General features: G+C 45.2%; 1 protein-coding gene across 1 annotated transcript in view; it reads left to right on the top strand.

Moving 5' to 3' along the window:
• LOC110509458 (replication protein A 70 kDa DNA-binding subunit) overlaps window positions 1–16,557 on the top strand; it is a 77,621-nt gene that overhangs the window by 2,724 nt on the left and 58,340 nt on the right. The window contains exons 2-5 of the mRNA XM_036967940.1: window positions 1,245–1,323; window positions 1,593–1,701; window positions 7,275–7,363; window positions 14,511–14,600. Of these exons, the coding sequence (XP_036823835.1) occupies window positions 1,296–1,323; window positions 1,593–1,701; window positions 7,275–7,363; window positions 14,511–14,600 (316 nt within the window). The 5' untranslated portion in view covers window positions 1,245–1,295. The remainder of the gene's footprint in view (window positions 1–1,244; window positions 1,324–1,592; window positions 1,702–7,274; window positions 7,364–14,510; window positions 14,601–16,557) is intronic.

The raw sequence follows: 16,557 nt of genomic DNA, 5'->3' as shown, positions 1-16,557 counted from the left end.
GGAACTTCAAACGTTCCACCTTCTCCACTGCTGTCCCATCGATGTAGATAGGGGGCTGCTCCCTCTGCTGCTTCCTGAAGTCCACGATCATCTCTTTTGTTTTGCTGACGTATTCATGTCTACTCCTCTGCTGTTGCTACAGTAGGTGGCAGCATAGGCCTCTCAAACCGATCTCCTTTTTAGAAATGTAACCCTTGCAGGAAAACCACATCTTTTGAAAATCTCTTTAAAATGTTTTAAGAACCTTCTGCTTTTTTTGTTTGTTGGCATCATGAAGCCATTCCATGTAGCAGGTTTGATTTTGTTAGTCTTTAAAGTTAACACTGTCTGTTCCGTCTTTCATTGAAGAACCAGAAAACACATTTTAGCAGACATGTCATATGAAGGCTGTGGGCATTCCATGGAATGGCAGAGTCATAGGATGAATACATAGTTATTATATACATTACATACTGTATATAGAACGTGTGCAATGTGGTCTGAGCAGACATTAAACAGAAAACACACAAAAAACATAAAGCAAAATAGCTCTTTGTAGTTTGAGGAGCTGTGCCTTTTTAGGGCTTTTAAGCGCTAATGTTCTCCATTGATTATTTTCAGCCTGGTCTCATAGACTAGACGTAACATAGTAAATGTAAATCTGGGACACTCAAAATAATATGATATGTTACGTTTGGTATGGTAACTTAAGACAGTAGGTTACTTAAGGCAATAACATGAATCTCATCATGGCCAACTTCAGCATTTTAGCTAATTTGCAACGTTGCAACTATTTCCTACTTTTTAGCTACTTTGCAACTACTTAGAATGTTAGCTAACCATACTTAATTTTAAACATGTTAGCTAACCCTTTCCCTAACCTTAACCCTTTAACCCTTCCCCTAACCTTAACCCTAACCTTAACTGTAACACCTAATCCCGAGTCTAGCTAACCTTAGCCAGCTAGCTAACACTAGCGTTAGCAACCTAGGCATCTAGGTAACGTTTGCCACGGCAAAAGTTTAGCAAATTCATAACATAGTGCATGTCTTGCAAATTCTCATCATAATGCACAAACTATAATTCATAACATATTGTACAAATTGCAGTTCGTAACGTATCATTTGAAATGGATAATGGACATCCACAAATTAATACCATAAGAAACGTAACATATCATACTTAATGCAGTGTCTCAGATTTACATACATAATAATACAAAATGCTCTGAGACCAGGTTGTCCTTCTCTCTTATTGTTCCTCAGAACATCCATCGTATCATAAGGGGATCTGGTCCACCCCGGTTCCACCTCGTGATGAGTGATGGCCTGCACACCATGTCCTGTAAGTAGTATTGTGTTATTAACGGAATTACCGGTATTGGTAATAATGTAATCACCATGATTCCTTATTAACATTGCAAAACAATTCAACTTAGTAAGGCTTCATTCTTGCTCATGATGTGTGATGACCTGCACACCCAGTCCTTTGAGCCTAACCTGTCTGTGCCCACTCTGTGTCTGTGTGTGTGTGTGTGTGTGTGTGTGTGTGTGTGTGTGTATGTGTGTGTGTGTGTGTGTGTGTGTGTGTGTGTGTGTGTGTGTGTGGTGTAGCCTTCTGGCTGGATCCCCAAATGAACCGTCTGGTTGAGGAGAACTGTCTGCTCCCCTACTGTGTCTGTCTACTGAAGAGGAGTGTCACCAACATACTGAAGGATGGAAGGTACGCCTGGACTCTTTATCTCTGTCTCTCTCTTTCGCTCTCTCTCTCTGTCTCTGTCTCTATGTCTGTCTCTCTCTCTGTCTCTCTCTGTCTCTGTCACTCTCTCTCTGTCTCTCTCTGTCTCTCTCTCTGTCTGTCTCTCTGTCTCTGGCTCTCTCTGTCTCTCTCTCTCTCTCTTTCTACTCTTTCTCTCTGTCTTGCTCTCTCTCTCTCTCTCTTGCAGTGCATGCTGGGAGTTTTTGGGAGTTTAAGTGTTTGGTGTGGAGGGCTCTATCCTAACTAACTTTCTTCGATTCTTTTCTTTACATGTTATTTTCTATGGTGGAGGGTTAATGCAATATTTGTTTTAGCGGTATCCACAGTTTTTTCAAAGTTAGGGTGGAAGAGGACAGAGTAACTTTCCTGGGGTTTGGAAGGTGTGGTGTGCGCAATGGCTTCTCAGCCTAGCGGAGGAGGAGACGCTGTCGATACGGCATGGATTCAGGTGTGTTCCTGAGAATAGAATTAAGATGGAGGAGGTTCTGCTCGCGGTCGGTGAACAGGTAGGAGCTGAATTTATACATTCTGCTTCTAGAATGAACAAAGCTGTGTGTTGTGTTCATGAAAAGGGCTAATTTGGTTTGTAGGCTAATTGCTAGCGGAATATTTGTAAGGGATGTGTTGGTGTCAATTTCACCTCTCTCTACCCCTTCGACAAGAGTGGTAGTTGCAAATTTGCCTCCGTTTCTTACAGATGACCAAATCAGAAAAGAGCTGAGTCGTTTTGGTAAGTTTGCTAGCGGTTTTCGTGTACTGTCAGCAGGCTTTCAGGCAGATGCCGTTAAGCACGTTGTTTCGTTCCGGAGGCAAGTGTTTATGTTTCTGAGCAACAATTATCAACAACTAAATGTGCATTTTAAAGTGAGGTACGGGGAGGGCCTCTATGCAGGGTTTGCCAGCACAGATAGTCTACAATGTTTTGAGTGTGGGGATTTGGGGCATAAGAGCTTTGCGTGCCCACATAAAGCCCGTAGACAAGGTGAGGGTACAAGCGCCAGTGGGGGAAATCAAGGTCAAAGTGCAGGGGGTAATGAGATGCAGAAGCTGGGCCTAGTCATGCCAGGGAAGGTGGTGTAGATGAGGCTGGGCCTAGTCAGGCTAGAGATGGTGGGGTATCTGAGCCTGGGTGTAGTCAGGCTATGGATGGTGGTGTAGATGATTTTGGGCCTAGTCATGCTATGGAGGGTGATGTAGATTATTCTGGGTCTAGTCATGCTATGGAGGGTGGTGTAGATGATTCTGGGCCTAGTCATGCTATGGAGGGTGGTCTAGATGATTCTGGGTCTAGTCAGGTTATTCTAGTGGATGAGGAGAGTATAGTGGGGAAATGTAAGGGACTAGGGGGGAGGAGGAGGGTGTCAAGCGGAAAAGGAAAAAGGGTGTGGACAAAGGCACCATGGAACCTTTGCCTGTTGCTGTGGGTGATGCCCTGACTAGAGAGGAAGGGCAGGTGGTCAGGGTGGGAGATAGAGATGAGGAGGAAAGTGAGTCTGAGGAAGAGGGTGAGGAGTTATTTTTTTCAGACTCCTCTTCAATGGGCCCGGAGCTGACAGCCAGTCAAGCAGAGGGGTCTAAGTACACATTGAGAGAACTGACAAGGTTCCTGAACGAGACTAAGGGGAAAAAAGTTAATCTTGAGGCTTTTTTTCCTGGCTTTTTGAGCTTTGCTATTGGTCTCTTTCTCTGCTGGCTTTTCTCCCACTTCTTATGGAGACTCTTCGGGTAGGCTCGCTCAATATAAATGGCGCCAGAGACGCGGGAAAGAGGAGTGTGTTGGGTGAATATGTAAAACAAAAAAAAGTACAGGTGTTGTTTCTGCAGGAGACACAGTGATGTGTTGAATGAAGTCGATTGGGGGCTCTGGTGGAAAGGGGCAAGTGTGTTGATCCATGGGACAAATCTTAGTGCAGGCGTGGCAGTCCTTTTTGCACCTGGGCTGTCTGTAAAACGTTGCTCCTCCAAGGATGTGTGTAAAGGTAGGTTGCTTGTTGTTAAAGCAGAAATTAACAACATGGGTTTTGTCTTTATAAATGTTTATGCGTCTAACACAGGGAGAGAAAGAGGGGTTCTATTTGGGAGTCTTAGACAGGAACTCTCACAGGAAGAGCCTGAGGAGACACTGGTGGTCAGAGGGGACTGGAACTGTACAATGGATTTTACAAAAGACAGAAATGGGGAAGAGCCTCATTCAGTGTCAGTGGGAGTGTTAAAGGACATCATTAATCAGTTAAACCTAGTGGATGTTTGGAGAACTAAACATCCAAACACAAGACAGTATACACGGGTGAAGGTTTTTAGGGCTAGGGTGAGTGCAGCCTGACTTGATCGGTTTTACATGTCTAGGAATCGGAGCAATAGGCTGCTGGGCGCTACCATTGTGCACCTGTAAAAGCAAAAGCAAAGGGAGCACTTGTGAGAGCTAGGTTCTCCATGCTCAAGGAGATGGATGCTCCCAGCTCCTTCTTCTTTGGTTTGGAAAGACAGAGCGGTGAAGCCAAGGGTATGCATTGTCTACGGCTGTCTGATGGGCCGGTGACCTCTGTGGTGGGTGAGATGCGGGAGCGAACTGTGGAGTTTTATACTGAATTGTATAGGGCAGAAGTGTGTGATCCTATGTGTGCTCAAGTCTTGTTCGCAGGACTCCCTAAGCTCTCTCTGGCACAGAGGGATGAAATGGACATTCCTCTTTTGTCCCATGAACTGGCAGAGGCCGTAACCCAGATGTCCCCCGGTCATGTACCCCCCGGTCATGTACCCCCGGGGGTCGATGGACTACCAGTGGAGTTTTATAAAACATTTATGGGGAATAATTGGACAGGACTTCTTTTGCGTGTTGCGTGAATGCGTCGGGGTAGGAGAGTTGCCGATGAGCTGCCATCGGGCGGCTCTGACTCTCCTGCCCAAAAAAGGGGACATAAGAACAGAACTGGAGGCCTGTGGCATTACTCTGTGCGGACTACAAGATATTTGCCAAAGTCTTCTCTAACAGACTGAAGTCGCATTTGGACTCGATAATACATAAGAACCAAACATATTGTGTACCGGGACGCTCAATCACGGTCAACTTGTTCTTAATCAGGGACATGTTGGACTTGTCAAGAGGATCTAATGTGAACTTTGGACTAGTCTCTTTAGATCATGAGAAGGCTTTTGATAGAGTGGACCATGAGTATCTGTTTAATGTGATGTCTGTGTTTGGGATTGGGAAGAGTTTTTTGACATGTGTGAAGCTGTTGTATGCTGGCGTGTCATGTATGGTCAAGGTTGGAGGGGGGCTCAGTAGGCCAGTCTGGGTGAGACGGGGCATTAGACAAGGATGCCCTCTATCTGGGCAGTTATACACATTAGCCATTGAGCCTTTTTTAGGACTGCTACGCAGGAGACTGCAGGGAGTGTGCTGGACAGGAATAGATGTGGTGACAGGCATAGCAGTGTCAGCATATGCAGATGATGTTTCTGTGATGGTCAGGGATGATCAGGATATGCAGGCACTAGAGACCAGTCTGAAGGTGTACGAGGGAGCTTCATCAGCTAAGGTAAACTGGGGCAAGAGCAAAGCTCTGTTTTGTGGGGCATGGGGGGATAGGGCTCCTACTCTGCGTCCAGGGGGTTTGCAGTGGGGTTGTGAAGGGCTTAAAGTGTTGGGGGTGTACCTGGGCTCAGAGAACTGGGTAAGGAAGAACTGGGTGGGGCTGTCACAGGCTGTGGTGTCAAGACAGGCCAGGTGGAGGTGGCTCCTGTCCCAGGTGTCATATAGAGGGAGGGTGCTGATAATTAACAACCTGGTAGCATCTTCCCTGTGGCATAAACTGTCTGTCCTCATCGCCCCCCGCCGGTCTGCTCACAGACCTGCAACGCAGTGGACTTCTTCTGATCGGGCCATCACTGGCTGAAGGCAGCAGTGTTGTACATGACCGTTCATGAAGGAGGACAGGGCCTGGTGGAACTGGAGAGCAGGATGGCTGCTTTCAGGCTAAAGGCGGTGCAGAGACTGCTATACCATGCTGATGTTGGCTGGAGGGAGCCAGCATGCGCGCTGCTGAGGAGAGCTGGCGGATTAGGGTTGGACCGGCAGCTGTTCCTCATGAAGCTGGAGAGGCTGAGTACAGCAGGTCTCTCAGATCTTTACTCTGCAGTGCTGAGGGCCTGGCAGCTGCTAAGGCCCATACAAGAAGGGGGTGTGGAGCCTGGGCTGTGGGTGTGGGAGGAGCCTATTTTCCACAACCCAGCCATCCCTTTGAGATCGGTTCAGTCAGCCACCCTGCAGAGGCAACTGATGGCAGGGGGTTTACTAAGGCTGGGTGACCTGAGACTGCTGGGAGAGGAGGGGTGGAAAACCCTGGCAGTCTTGCCACAACAAACAGGAATAACGTCTCTTAGCCTGCTGGAGAGATTCCTGGAGGAGGTCCAGGAGGCACTGTCTGAGACGGTAAGGGGGATGTTTGAGCGGCCAAAGGGAGAGGTGCCACCAATGTTTCCGCCACTGCAGGTGACGGCAGAGACTGGAGACTGGCAAGGGGGTCTGGAGGGCTTGTTAGATTTTAACACTCCGAGCCTGGGGGAGTTTGAAGGAGTGGGAGGTAAAGCCCTCTACAACCTCTGCATTAAGGGTAGGAACATTAGGAGCCTAACAGGAGTGAAGGCACATCAGTGGCAGGGGGTATGTGGGGTGGAGAGTATGGTGGGTTTTAGATAGAGGCTCTACAAACCCCCAGTACCAAAGATTTCAGGGGACTTCCAGAGGAGGGCTCTTCATGGAGCCCTGGCCACTAACAGCTGGTTGGCACAGGTTGAACCGGGAATCGGGCAGGGGTGTCTTTTCTGCAAAATGAAAGAAACTGTGATTCATGTGTTTGCTATGTACACAAGGTTAATGCCTTTAATGTCTCTGTTGGAATGTCTGTCTGAGAGGTTATCGGTGGTTTTTACTGTTGGGATGTTCATAATGGGATACAGGTATTCGATTAAGGAGAAAGCCGATTAAGGAGAAAGCCAAACGTGGGATGGTCTCTGCGCGCCTGAGGGTTGAGTTTGAGTTATATAAAAGGATAAAATGTGTAGAGATATTTGAGGAGATCTGGTGTGTTGGGGGGGCTGTCTGTATAGCTGGGGAAGATGTTTTGGATATACAGTTGTAGGAGTGGGTATTGTGATGTTGGTTTGTATCATGTGGTAGATAGAAAGGTGAGTATGGTAAATGTATGCAGTACAGGATATATATATATATATATATATATATATATTTTTAAGGGGGGGGTGAGTTTGAAATGAAATTAGATTGTTTAAGTAAAGAAAGACAAAAGTATTTCTCTCTCTCTCTTTCATTCTCTCTTTTTCTCTCTCTCTCTCTCTCTCTCTCTCTCTCTCTCTCTCTCTCTCTCTCTCTCTCTCTCTCTCTGTCTCACTCTCTCTTCTCCCACTCTTCCTCTGTTTCTGTTTCTCATTCCTTCTTTCCTCTTGTCTTTCTGATCTGTCTGTGTTTTTAATGTGTGTGTGTGTGTGTGTGTGTGTGTGTGTGTGTGTGTGTGTTGCAGGTGTATGGTGACAGTATTGGAGATGGAGGTGGTGAAGTCAGCAGAGGAGGTGGGAGGGAAGATTGGAACACCTACTCCCTATGTAGAAGGTAAGGCAACACCAACTGCTACTGTTATTAATCTAATGCATTACAGTATAACTGCTTCATAGCGCGTTATACCTGCAAGGCTTTAAGTAATGTTTGCAGGACATGTTTGTTATTTTATAAATAACAAATGTGGCATTTCCACTGACAGGTGTGTTGGTTTTTTGTATGAATTAATTGCAATGCATCAGTACAGCAATGTAGCAATTTAGGCAATGTGATCACATCACACAACAGCTACACATCGCTCTCGCCATTCACATTTCCCGCCAGTTCATTGCAAACAATGTAGCCTATTTTATAGCCACTTCGCAAGCAAGAGGATCGATCGATGCTTCTCTCCACGAATTGGCCTAGGCCTATTAAAAATGGTTTGAAATAAGTTTCAAACTACACTGACTATACAAAACATGAAGAACACCTGCTCTTTCCATGACATAGACTGACTATGTGAATCCAGGTTAAAAAATATTTTGTAAGCCTTGAGACAATTGAGACATGGATTGTGTATGTGTGCCCTTCAGAGGTTGAATGGGCAAGACAAAATATTTTGTTGCTTTTAAATGGGGTATGATAGTATGTGCCAGGTGCAACAGTTTGTGTCAAGAACTGCAATGCTGCTGGGTTTTTCATGATCAACGGTTTCCCGTGTGTATCAAGAATGGTCCACCACCCATAGGACATCCAGCCAACTTGACACAACTGTGGGAAGCATTGGAGTCAACATGGGCCAGCATCCCTGTGGAACGCTTTCAACACCTTGTATTATCCATTCCCTGAAGGGGGGGGGGGGGGGGGGGGGGGTGCAACTCAACATTAGGAAGGTGTTCTTAATGTTTGGTTTACTCAGTGTATATTGACATTCATTGTATAGGCTACTCGTTTAACCTCATCAATCTACACACAATGACAAAGCAAAATATGTTAATTAGATCACATTTACATACTGTAAGTATTCAGACTCTTTACTCAGTACTTTATTGAAGCACCTTTGGCAGCAATTACAGCCTCGAGTCTTCTTGGGTATGACGCTAAAAGCTTGGCACACCTGTATTTGGGGAGGTTCTCCCATTCTTCTCTGCAGACCCTCTCAAGATCTGTCAAGTTGGAAGAGTAGTGTTGCTGCACAGTATTCAGTGTGTTTCTCTCTAGAGATGTTTGATGGGGTTCAAGTCCGGGCTCTGGCTGGGCCACTCAAGGACATTCAGAGACTTGTCCCGAAGCCACTTCTGCATTGTCTTGGCTTTGTGCTTGGGGTCGTTGTCCTGTTGGAAGGTGAACCTTCGCCCCAGTCTGAGGTCCTGAGTGCTCTGGAGCAGGTTTTCACCAAGGATCTCTCTGTTCTTTGCTCTGTTCATCTTTCCCTCGATTCTGAATAGTCTCCCAGTCCCTGCCGCTGAAAAACATTCCCACAGCATGATGATGCCCCTCCATATTTCACTGTAGGTATGGTGCCAGATTTCCTCCAGACATGACACTTGGAGTTCAATCTTGGTTTCATCAGACCAGAGAATCTTGTTTCTCATGTTCTGAGAGTCCTTTGGTACATTTTGACAAATTCTAAGTGCCCAAATTCTAAGTTCTGTGTGCCCACTACCATACCATTTGTCATTTTGGGGCATTGTGTGTAGATTGATGAGGACATTTTTTTATTTAATCCATTTTAGAATAAGGATATAACGTAATAAAATGTGGAAAATGGGAAGGGGTATGAAATACTTTTCGTAGGCACCGTATTAGGCTATATATTACAGGCCTGCTAAAGTGAATCTATGTGACCATCTATGCTATAGGCAACCCTAAATGACAGAGACCTCAAAATATACACCAGAGTTGACCCTTATCAATAAGTGGTTGCACAGATTTAGACAAAGCACTCTAATTCTAGGAAGCAACACATCCGCCACGCTGATCTTCAACACTGGAGCCCCCCAGGGGTGCATGCTCAGCCCCTCCTTTACTCCTTGTTCACCCACGACTGCATGGCCAGGCACATCTCCAACACCATCATTAAGTTTGCAGATGACACAACACAACCTGATCACCGACATTGACGAGACAGTCTATAGCGAGGAGGTCAGAGACCTGGCCGGGTGGTGCCAGAATAACAACCTATCCCTCAACGTAACCAAGACTAAGGAGATGATTGTGGACTACAGAAAAAGGAGGATAGAGCACGCCCCCATTCTCATTAACGGGCTGTAGTGGAGCAGGTTGAGAGCTTCAAAATCCTTGGTGTCCACATCACCAACAAACTAGAACGGTCCAAATACACCAAGACAGTCGTGAAGAGGGCACGACAAATCCTATTCCCCCTCAGGAAACTAAAAAGATTTGGCATTGGTCCTGAGATCCTCAAAAGGTTCTACAGCTGCAACACCACTGCCTGGTACGGCAATTGCTCGGCCTCTGACCGCAAGACCCTACAGAGGGTCGTGTGTACGGCCCAGTACATCACTGGGGCTAAGCTGCCTGCCATCCAGGACCTCTACTCCAGGCGGTGTCAGAGGAATTCCGTAAAATTTGTCAAAGACCTCAGCCACCCCATTCATAGACTGTTCTCGCTACTATCGCATGGCAAGTGGTTCCGGAGTGCCAAGTCTAGGACAAAAAGGCTTCTCAACAGTTTTTACTCCCAAGCCATAAGACTCCTGAACAGGTAATCAAATGGCTACTTGGACTATTTGCATTGTGTGCCACCCCCTCCTTTACGCTGCTGCTACTCTCTGTTCATCATATAATCATAGTCACTTTAATCATATCTACATGTACATACTACCTCAATCAGCCTGACTAACCAGTGTCTGTTTATAGCCTCTCTACTGTATATAGCCTCTCTACTGTATATAGCGCCTCTACTGTATATAGCGCCTCTACTGTATATAGCCTCTCTACTGTATATAGCCTCTCTACTGTATGTAGCCTCTCTACTGTATATAGTCTCTCTACTGTATATAGCCTCTCTACTGTATGTAGCCTCTCTACTGTATGTAGCCTCTCCACTGTATATAGCCTCTCTACTGTATATAGCCTCTCTACTGTATATAGCCTCTCTACTGTATATAGTCTCTCTACTGTATATAGTCTCTCTACTGTATTTAGCCTCTCTACTGTATATAGCCACTCTACTGTATATATGGCCTCCGTACTGTATATAGCCTCGCTACTGTATATAGCCTCGCTACTGTATATAGTCTCTCTACTGTATGTAGCCTCTCTACTGTATGTAGCCTCTCTACTGTATATAGCCTCGCTACTGTATGTAGCCTCTCTACTGTATATAGCCTCGCTACTGTATATAGTCTCTCTACTGTATGTAGTCTCTCTACTGTATGTAGCCTTTCTACTGTATATAGCCTCACTACTGTATATAGTCTCTCTACTGTATGTAGCCTCTCTACTGTATGTAGCCTCTCTACTGTATGTAGCCTCTCTACTGTATGTAGCCTCTCTACTGTATATAACCTCTCTACTGTATGTAGCCTCTCTACTGTATATAGCCTCGCTACTATATATAGCCCCGCTACTGTATATAGCCTCGCTACTGTATATAGCCTCTCTACTGTATGTAGCCTCTCTACTGTATATAGCCTCGCTACTGTATATAGCCTCTCTACTGTATGTAGCCTCTCTACTGTATGTAGCTTCTCTACTGTATGTAGCCTCGCTACTGTATTTTTCACTGTTTCACTGTCTTTTTTCTGTTGTTTTTATTTCTTTACTTACCTATTGTTCACCTCATACCTTTTTTGCACTAGTGGTTACGGTAAGCATTTCACTATCTACACACAGGTCTACACCTGTAACAAATACACTTTGATTTGATTTGATTCAAATGTACTGTCAACATAATTAACCATTGCTTCATTAAAATTGATAAACAGCTGATTATTAGGCTATGGACATGTTGATCATTAGGCTATGGACAGGTTGATCATTAGGCTATGGACAGGTTGATCATTAGACTATGGACAGGTTGATCATTAGACTATGGACAGGTTGATCATCAGGTTATGGACAGGCTGATCATTAGGCTATGGACAGGTTGATCATTAGGCTATGGACAGGTTGATCATTAGGCTATGGACAGGTTGATCATTAGGCTATGGACAGGTTGATCATTAGACTACGGACAGGTTGATCATCAGGTTATGGACAGGCTGATCATTAGGCTATGGACAGGCTGATCATTAGGCTGTGGACAAGCTGATCATTAGACTGTGGACAAGCTGATCCTTAGACTGTGGACTGGCTGATCATTAGACTGTGGACTGGCTGATCATTAGACTATGGACTGGCTGATCATTAGACTATGGACTGGCTGATCATTAGACTATGGACTGGCTGATCATTAGACTATGGACTGGCTGATCATTAGACTGTGGACTAGCTGATCATTAGACTATGAACAGGCAAATCATTAGACTGTGGACAGGCTGATGATTAGACTGTGGACAGAATGATGATTAGACTGTGGACTGGCTGATGATTAGACTGTGGACAGGCTAATCATTAGGCTATGGACAGGCTGATCATTAGGCTGTGGACATGCTGATCATTAGACTATGGACAGGCTGATCATTAGGCTGTGGACAGGCTGATCATTAGACTATGGACAGGCTGATCATTAGACTATGGACAGGCTGATCAATAGGCTATGCACAGGCTGATCATTAGACTATGCGCAGGCTGATCATTAGACTATGGACAGGCTGATCATTAGACTATGGACAGGCTGATCATTAGGCTATGGACAGGCTGATCATTAGACTATGGACAGGTTGATCATTAGACTATGGACAGGTTGATCATCAGGTTATGGACAGGCTGATCATTAGGCTGTGGACAGGCTGATCATTAGACTGTGGACAGGCTGATCATTAGGCTGTGGACAGGCTGATCATTAGACTATGGACAGGTTGATCATTAGATTATGGACAGGCTGATCATTAGGCTATGGACAGGTTGATCATTAGACTATGGACAGGCTGATCATTAGACTATGGACAGGCTGATCATTAGGCTATGGACAGGCTGATCATTAGACTATGGACAGGCTGATCATTAGACTATGGACAGGCTGATCATTAGGCTGTGGACAGGCTGATCATTAGACTATGGACAGGCTGATCATTAGACTATGGACAGGCTGATCATTAGGCTATGGACAGGCTGATCATTAGACTATGGACAGGCTGATCATTAGGCTATGGACAGGCTGATCATTAGGCTATGGACAGGCTGATCATTAGGCTGTGGACAGGCTGATCATTAGACTGTGGACAGGCTGATCATTAGACTATGGACAGGCTGATCATTAGACTGTGGACAGGCTTATCATTAGACTATGGACAGGCTGATCATTAGGCTATGGACAGGCTGATCATTAGACTATGGACAGATTGATCATTAGGCTATGGACAGGCTGATCATTAGGCTATGGACAGGCTAATCATTAGGCTGTGGACAGGCTGATCATTAGACTGTGGACAGGCTGATCATTAGGCTGTGGACAGGCTGATCATTAGACTATGGACAGGTTGATCATTAGATTATGGACAGGCTGATCATTAGGCTATGGACAGGCTGATCATTAGACTATGGACAGGCTGATCATTAGACTATGGACAGGCTGATCATTAGACTATGGACAGGCTGATCATTAGACTATGGACAGGCTGATCATTAGACTATGGACAGGCTGATCATTAGACTACGGACAGGCTGATCATTAGGCTACGGATAGGCTGATCATTAGGCTGTGGACAGGCTGATCATTAGACTGTGGACAGGCTGATCATTAGGCTGTGGACAGGCTGATCATTAGGCTGTGGACAGGCTGATCATTAGACTATGGACAGATTGATCATTAGGCTATGGACAGGCTGATCATTAGGCTATGGACAGGCTAATCATTAGGCTGTGGACAGGCTGATCATTAGGCTGTGGACAGGTTGATCATTAGGCTGTGGACAGGTTGATCATTAGGCTGTGGACAGGCTGATCATTAGGCTATGGACAGGCTGATCATTAGGCTGTGGACAGGCTGATCATTAGGCTGTGGACAGGTTTCATGCTTGTCATTCTATTTTTGATTTAATCTTCATATAGCCTATATAACAACTGTCTCTACAGTGCGCCTCCTTTTTAAAACTTTCCTCTACATTTTACATGATATGTGTAGGCTACATTTATTTAGCATTATCATACAATGTAGGCTAGTTTTTGATATCCTACAGAAAGGATTTGAAGCTAAGGCCAGGTTTTGAATATTTTTTTTGATACAGGAGAAATGTGATTTGCCTATGTTTATGGGTGAGATTAGCAGCAAGTGGCTTTGATTGATGGGTCCTATTAGACGGGTGTGTGTATGAGTTTCCTAATTGTCTATGTCCATTCAGAAATGTTCCTGAAATAGACCTACTCTGTCTGGACTGCACCTCTGTAGTCAGATAGACAGAACTGTAGGCAGCGAGCATCATGATGGTCGGCATGTACGAATAAGAACAGGTACCAGTTTTGCATTTCCTGTCTTATTAAATGGGGTGCACCTAAATGAAACGTACCCAAGCTCCTTTCATGAAAGCCCTGTAGGATGAATAGCCTACTCTTTTACTGCGTCCTCTCTAGCCACTTAGAACAACATATTGCCAGTGAGAATGACTGGGGAAAACACATTGGATTTGGTTTGAACGGTTTAGTGCGTCAATATGGGAATCTGTATTTTTTGGGGAATTCAGACGAAAAGATCCCAACGCAGTTGTTGAGAAAAGGCATTTAACCTTACCTCTCTGTGTAGACAAAGTACCTGTCTGTCTTGTCTTTGTAGGACCAGCGTTGAGACACATTTTACCTTTGCAACTTCGGCTTGGTCTGTCCACACTCTTCTAAACTAGTCCCTATCTGGTCTTAACCTGGGGCGGCAGGGTAGCCTAGTGGTTAGAGCGTTGGACTAGTAACCGGAAGGTTGCAAGTTCAAACCCCCGAGCTGACAAGGTACAAATATGTCGTTCTGCCACTGAACAGGCAGTTAACCCACTGTTCCTAGGCCGTCATTGAAAATAAGAATTTGTTCTTAACTGACTTGCCTGGTTAAATAAAGGTAAAAAAAAAAACCTGTTACCTGTGTTCTCTGTCGTGTCCTCTCCAGGCCAGAGAAGGACTCTTCAGAACCAGGTCTCTGCTGAGAGTCACGCTGCTGCTTCTACTTCTACTGCCTCCCCTCACAACCAGCCCAGAGGTGAGTTCCATCACAATGTACTGGAATGTATTTTCTGCTGCCTGCTTCTACTGCCTCCCCTCACACCCAGCCCAGCGGTGAGTTCCATCACAATGTGACCTTTTACCATGGCTGAAGGGAGGTTCTACCATATTCATCACACCAGTCTATTCCTTTTACCATGGCTGAAGGGAGGTTCTACCATATTCATCACACCAGTCTATTCCTTTTACCATGGCTGAAGGGAGGTTCTACCATATTCCTCACACCAGTCCATTCCTTTTAGCATGGCTGAAGGGAGGTTCTACCATATTCCTCACACCAGTCCATTCCTTTTAGCATGGCTGAAGGGAGGTTCTACCATATTCCTCACACCAGTCTATTCCTTTTACCATGGCTGAAGGGAGGTTCTACCATATTCCTCACACCAGTCTATTCCTTTTACCATGGCTGAAGGGAGGTTCTACCATATTCCTCACACCAGTCTATTCCTTTTACCATGGCTGAAGGGAGGTTCTACCATATTCATCACACCAGTCTATTCCTTTTAGCATGGCTGAAGGGAGGTTCTACCATATTCATCACACCAGTCCATTCCTTTTAGCATGGCTGAAGGGAGGTTCTACCATATTCCTCACACCAGTCTATTCCTTTTAGCATGGCTGAAGGGAGGTTCTACCATATTCCTCACACCAGTCTATTCCTTTTAGCATGGCTGAAGGTAGGTTCTACCATATTCCTCACACCAGTCTATTCCTTTTAGCATGGCTGAAGGGAGGTTCTACCATATTCCTCACACCAGTCCATTCCTTTTAGCATGGCTGAAGGGAGGTTCTACCATATTCCTCACACCAGTCTATTCCTTTTAGCATGGCTGAAGGGAGGCTACATAATATTCCTCACACCAGTCGGTAGAAAATCGTAAAATCGTAATGTCCATGTTACTATAAAGTGTACCCTATGTACACTATAGTCCAGCAGGGGGAGCCATCCTTGACTAGTACTAGTATGGGTGTATGTTTCTCCTTCGTGAGTGTTAAGCTCGCAAGCATTACTGTGTGTGTGTGTGTGCGTGCGTGCGTGCGTGCGTGCGTGCGCGCGTGTGTGCGGGTGATATACCGTATATGCCTTATCCCGGGGTATTTTGAAATACCGCTGAAATTATTGTCTTGATATTCTGATTATTTTCTTGATATGATCGTCCCATACTGATCTCTCTCTCTATCCGGATCCCGTGTGTATGAATATTAATGTTAACTACCCCGTCGTCAGCCGTCTGCTGTAAAAAGCAGCTCTATCTGTGATTTCCCCCAGGACACACACACACACACACACACACACACACACACATACACACACACACAGAGTAGGATACACTGTTTGCTGTGATCCACAACAGGAGCTTAAATTCGGTGAACAAACTATTGAATATGTTTTATCCCTGTCAATTACCCCCTTCTCTCTGTACAGTTCTTCCTCCATACTAAACTATACAGGATCAGGACGTGTACAATACAGGGTAGCCTAGTGGTTAGAGCATTGGACTAATAACCGAAAGGTTGCAAGTTCAAACCCCCGAGCTGACAAGGTACAAATCTGTTGTTCTGCCCCTGAACAGGCAGTTAACCCACTGTTCCTAGACCGTCATTGGAAATAAGTATTTGTTCTTAACTGACTTGCCTGGTTAAATAAAGGTAAAATAATAATGGCACTCTATGACCCATGTGAAGTGCACAACTTTTGACAAGGGCTCATAGGATTGTGTACTATATGTTGGGGATAGAGTACCATTTGGGATCTAACTTTACACACTGGCCCAGGTTAACCCTTTACACACTGACCCGTGTTAACCCTTTACACACTGGCCCGTGTTAACCCTTTACACACTGACCTGTGTTAACCCTTTACACACTGGCTCGTGTTAACCCTTTACACACTGGCCCAGGTTAACCCTTTACACACTGACCTGTGTTAACCC

The sequence above is a fragment of the Oncorhynchus mykiss genome, chromosome Y, assembly GCF_013265735.2.
Source record: "Oncorhynchus mykiss isolate Arlee chromosome Y, USDA_OmykA_1.1, whole genome shotgun sequence".
Classification (NCBI taxonomy): domain Eukaryota; kingdom Metazoa; phylum Chordata; class Actinopteri; order Salmoniformes; family Salmonidae; genus Oncorhynchus; species Oncorhynchus mykiss.
This window is presented reverse-complemented; position numbering and strand designations above follow the sequence as displayed.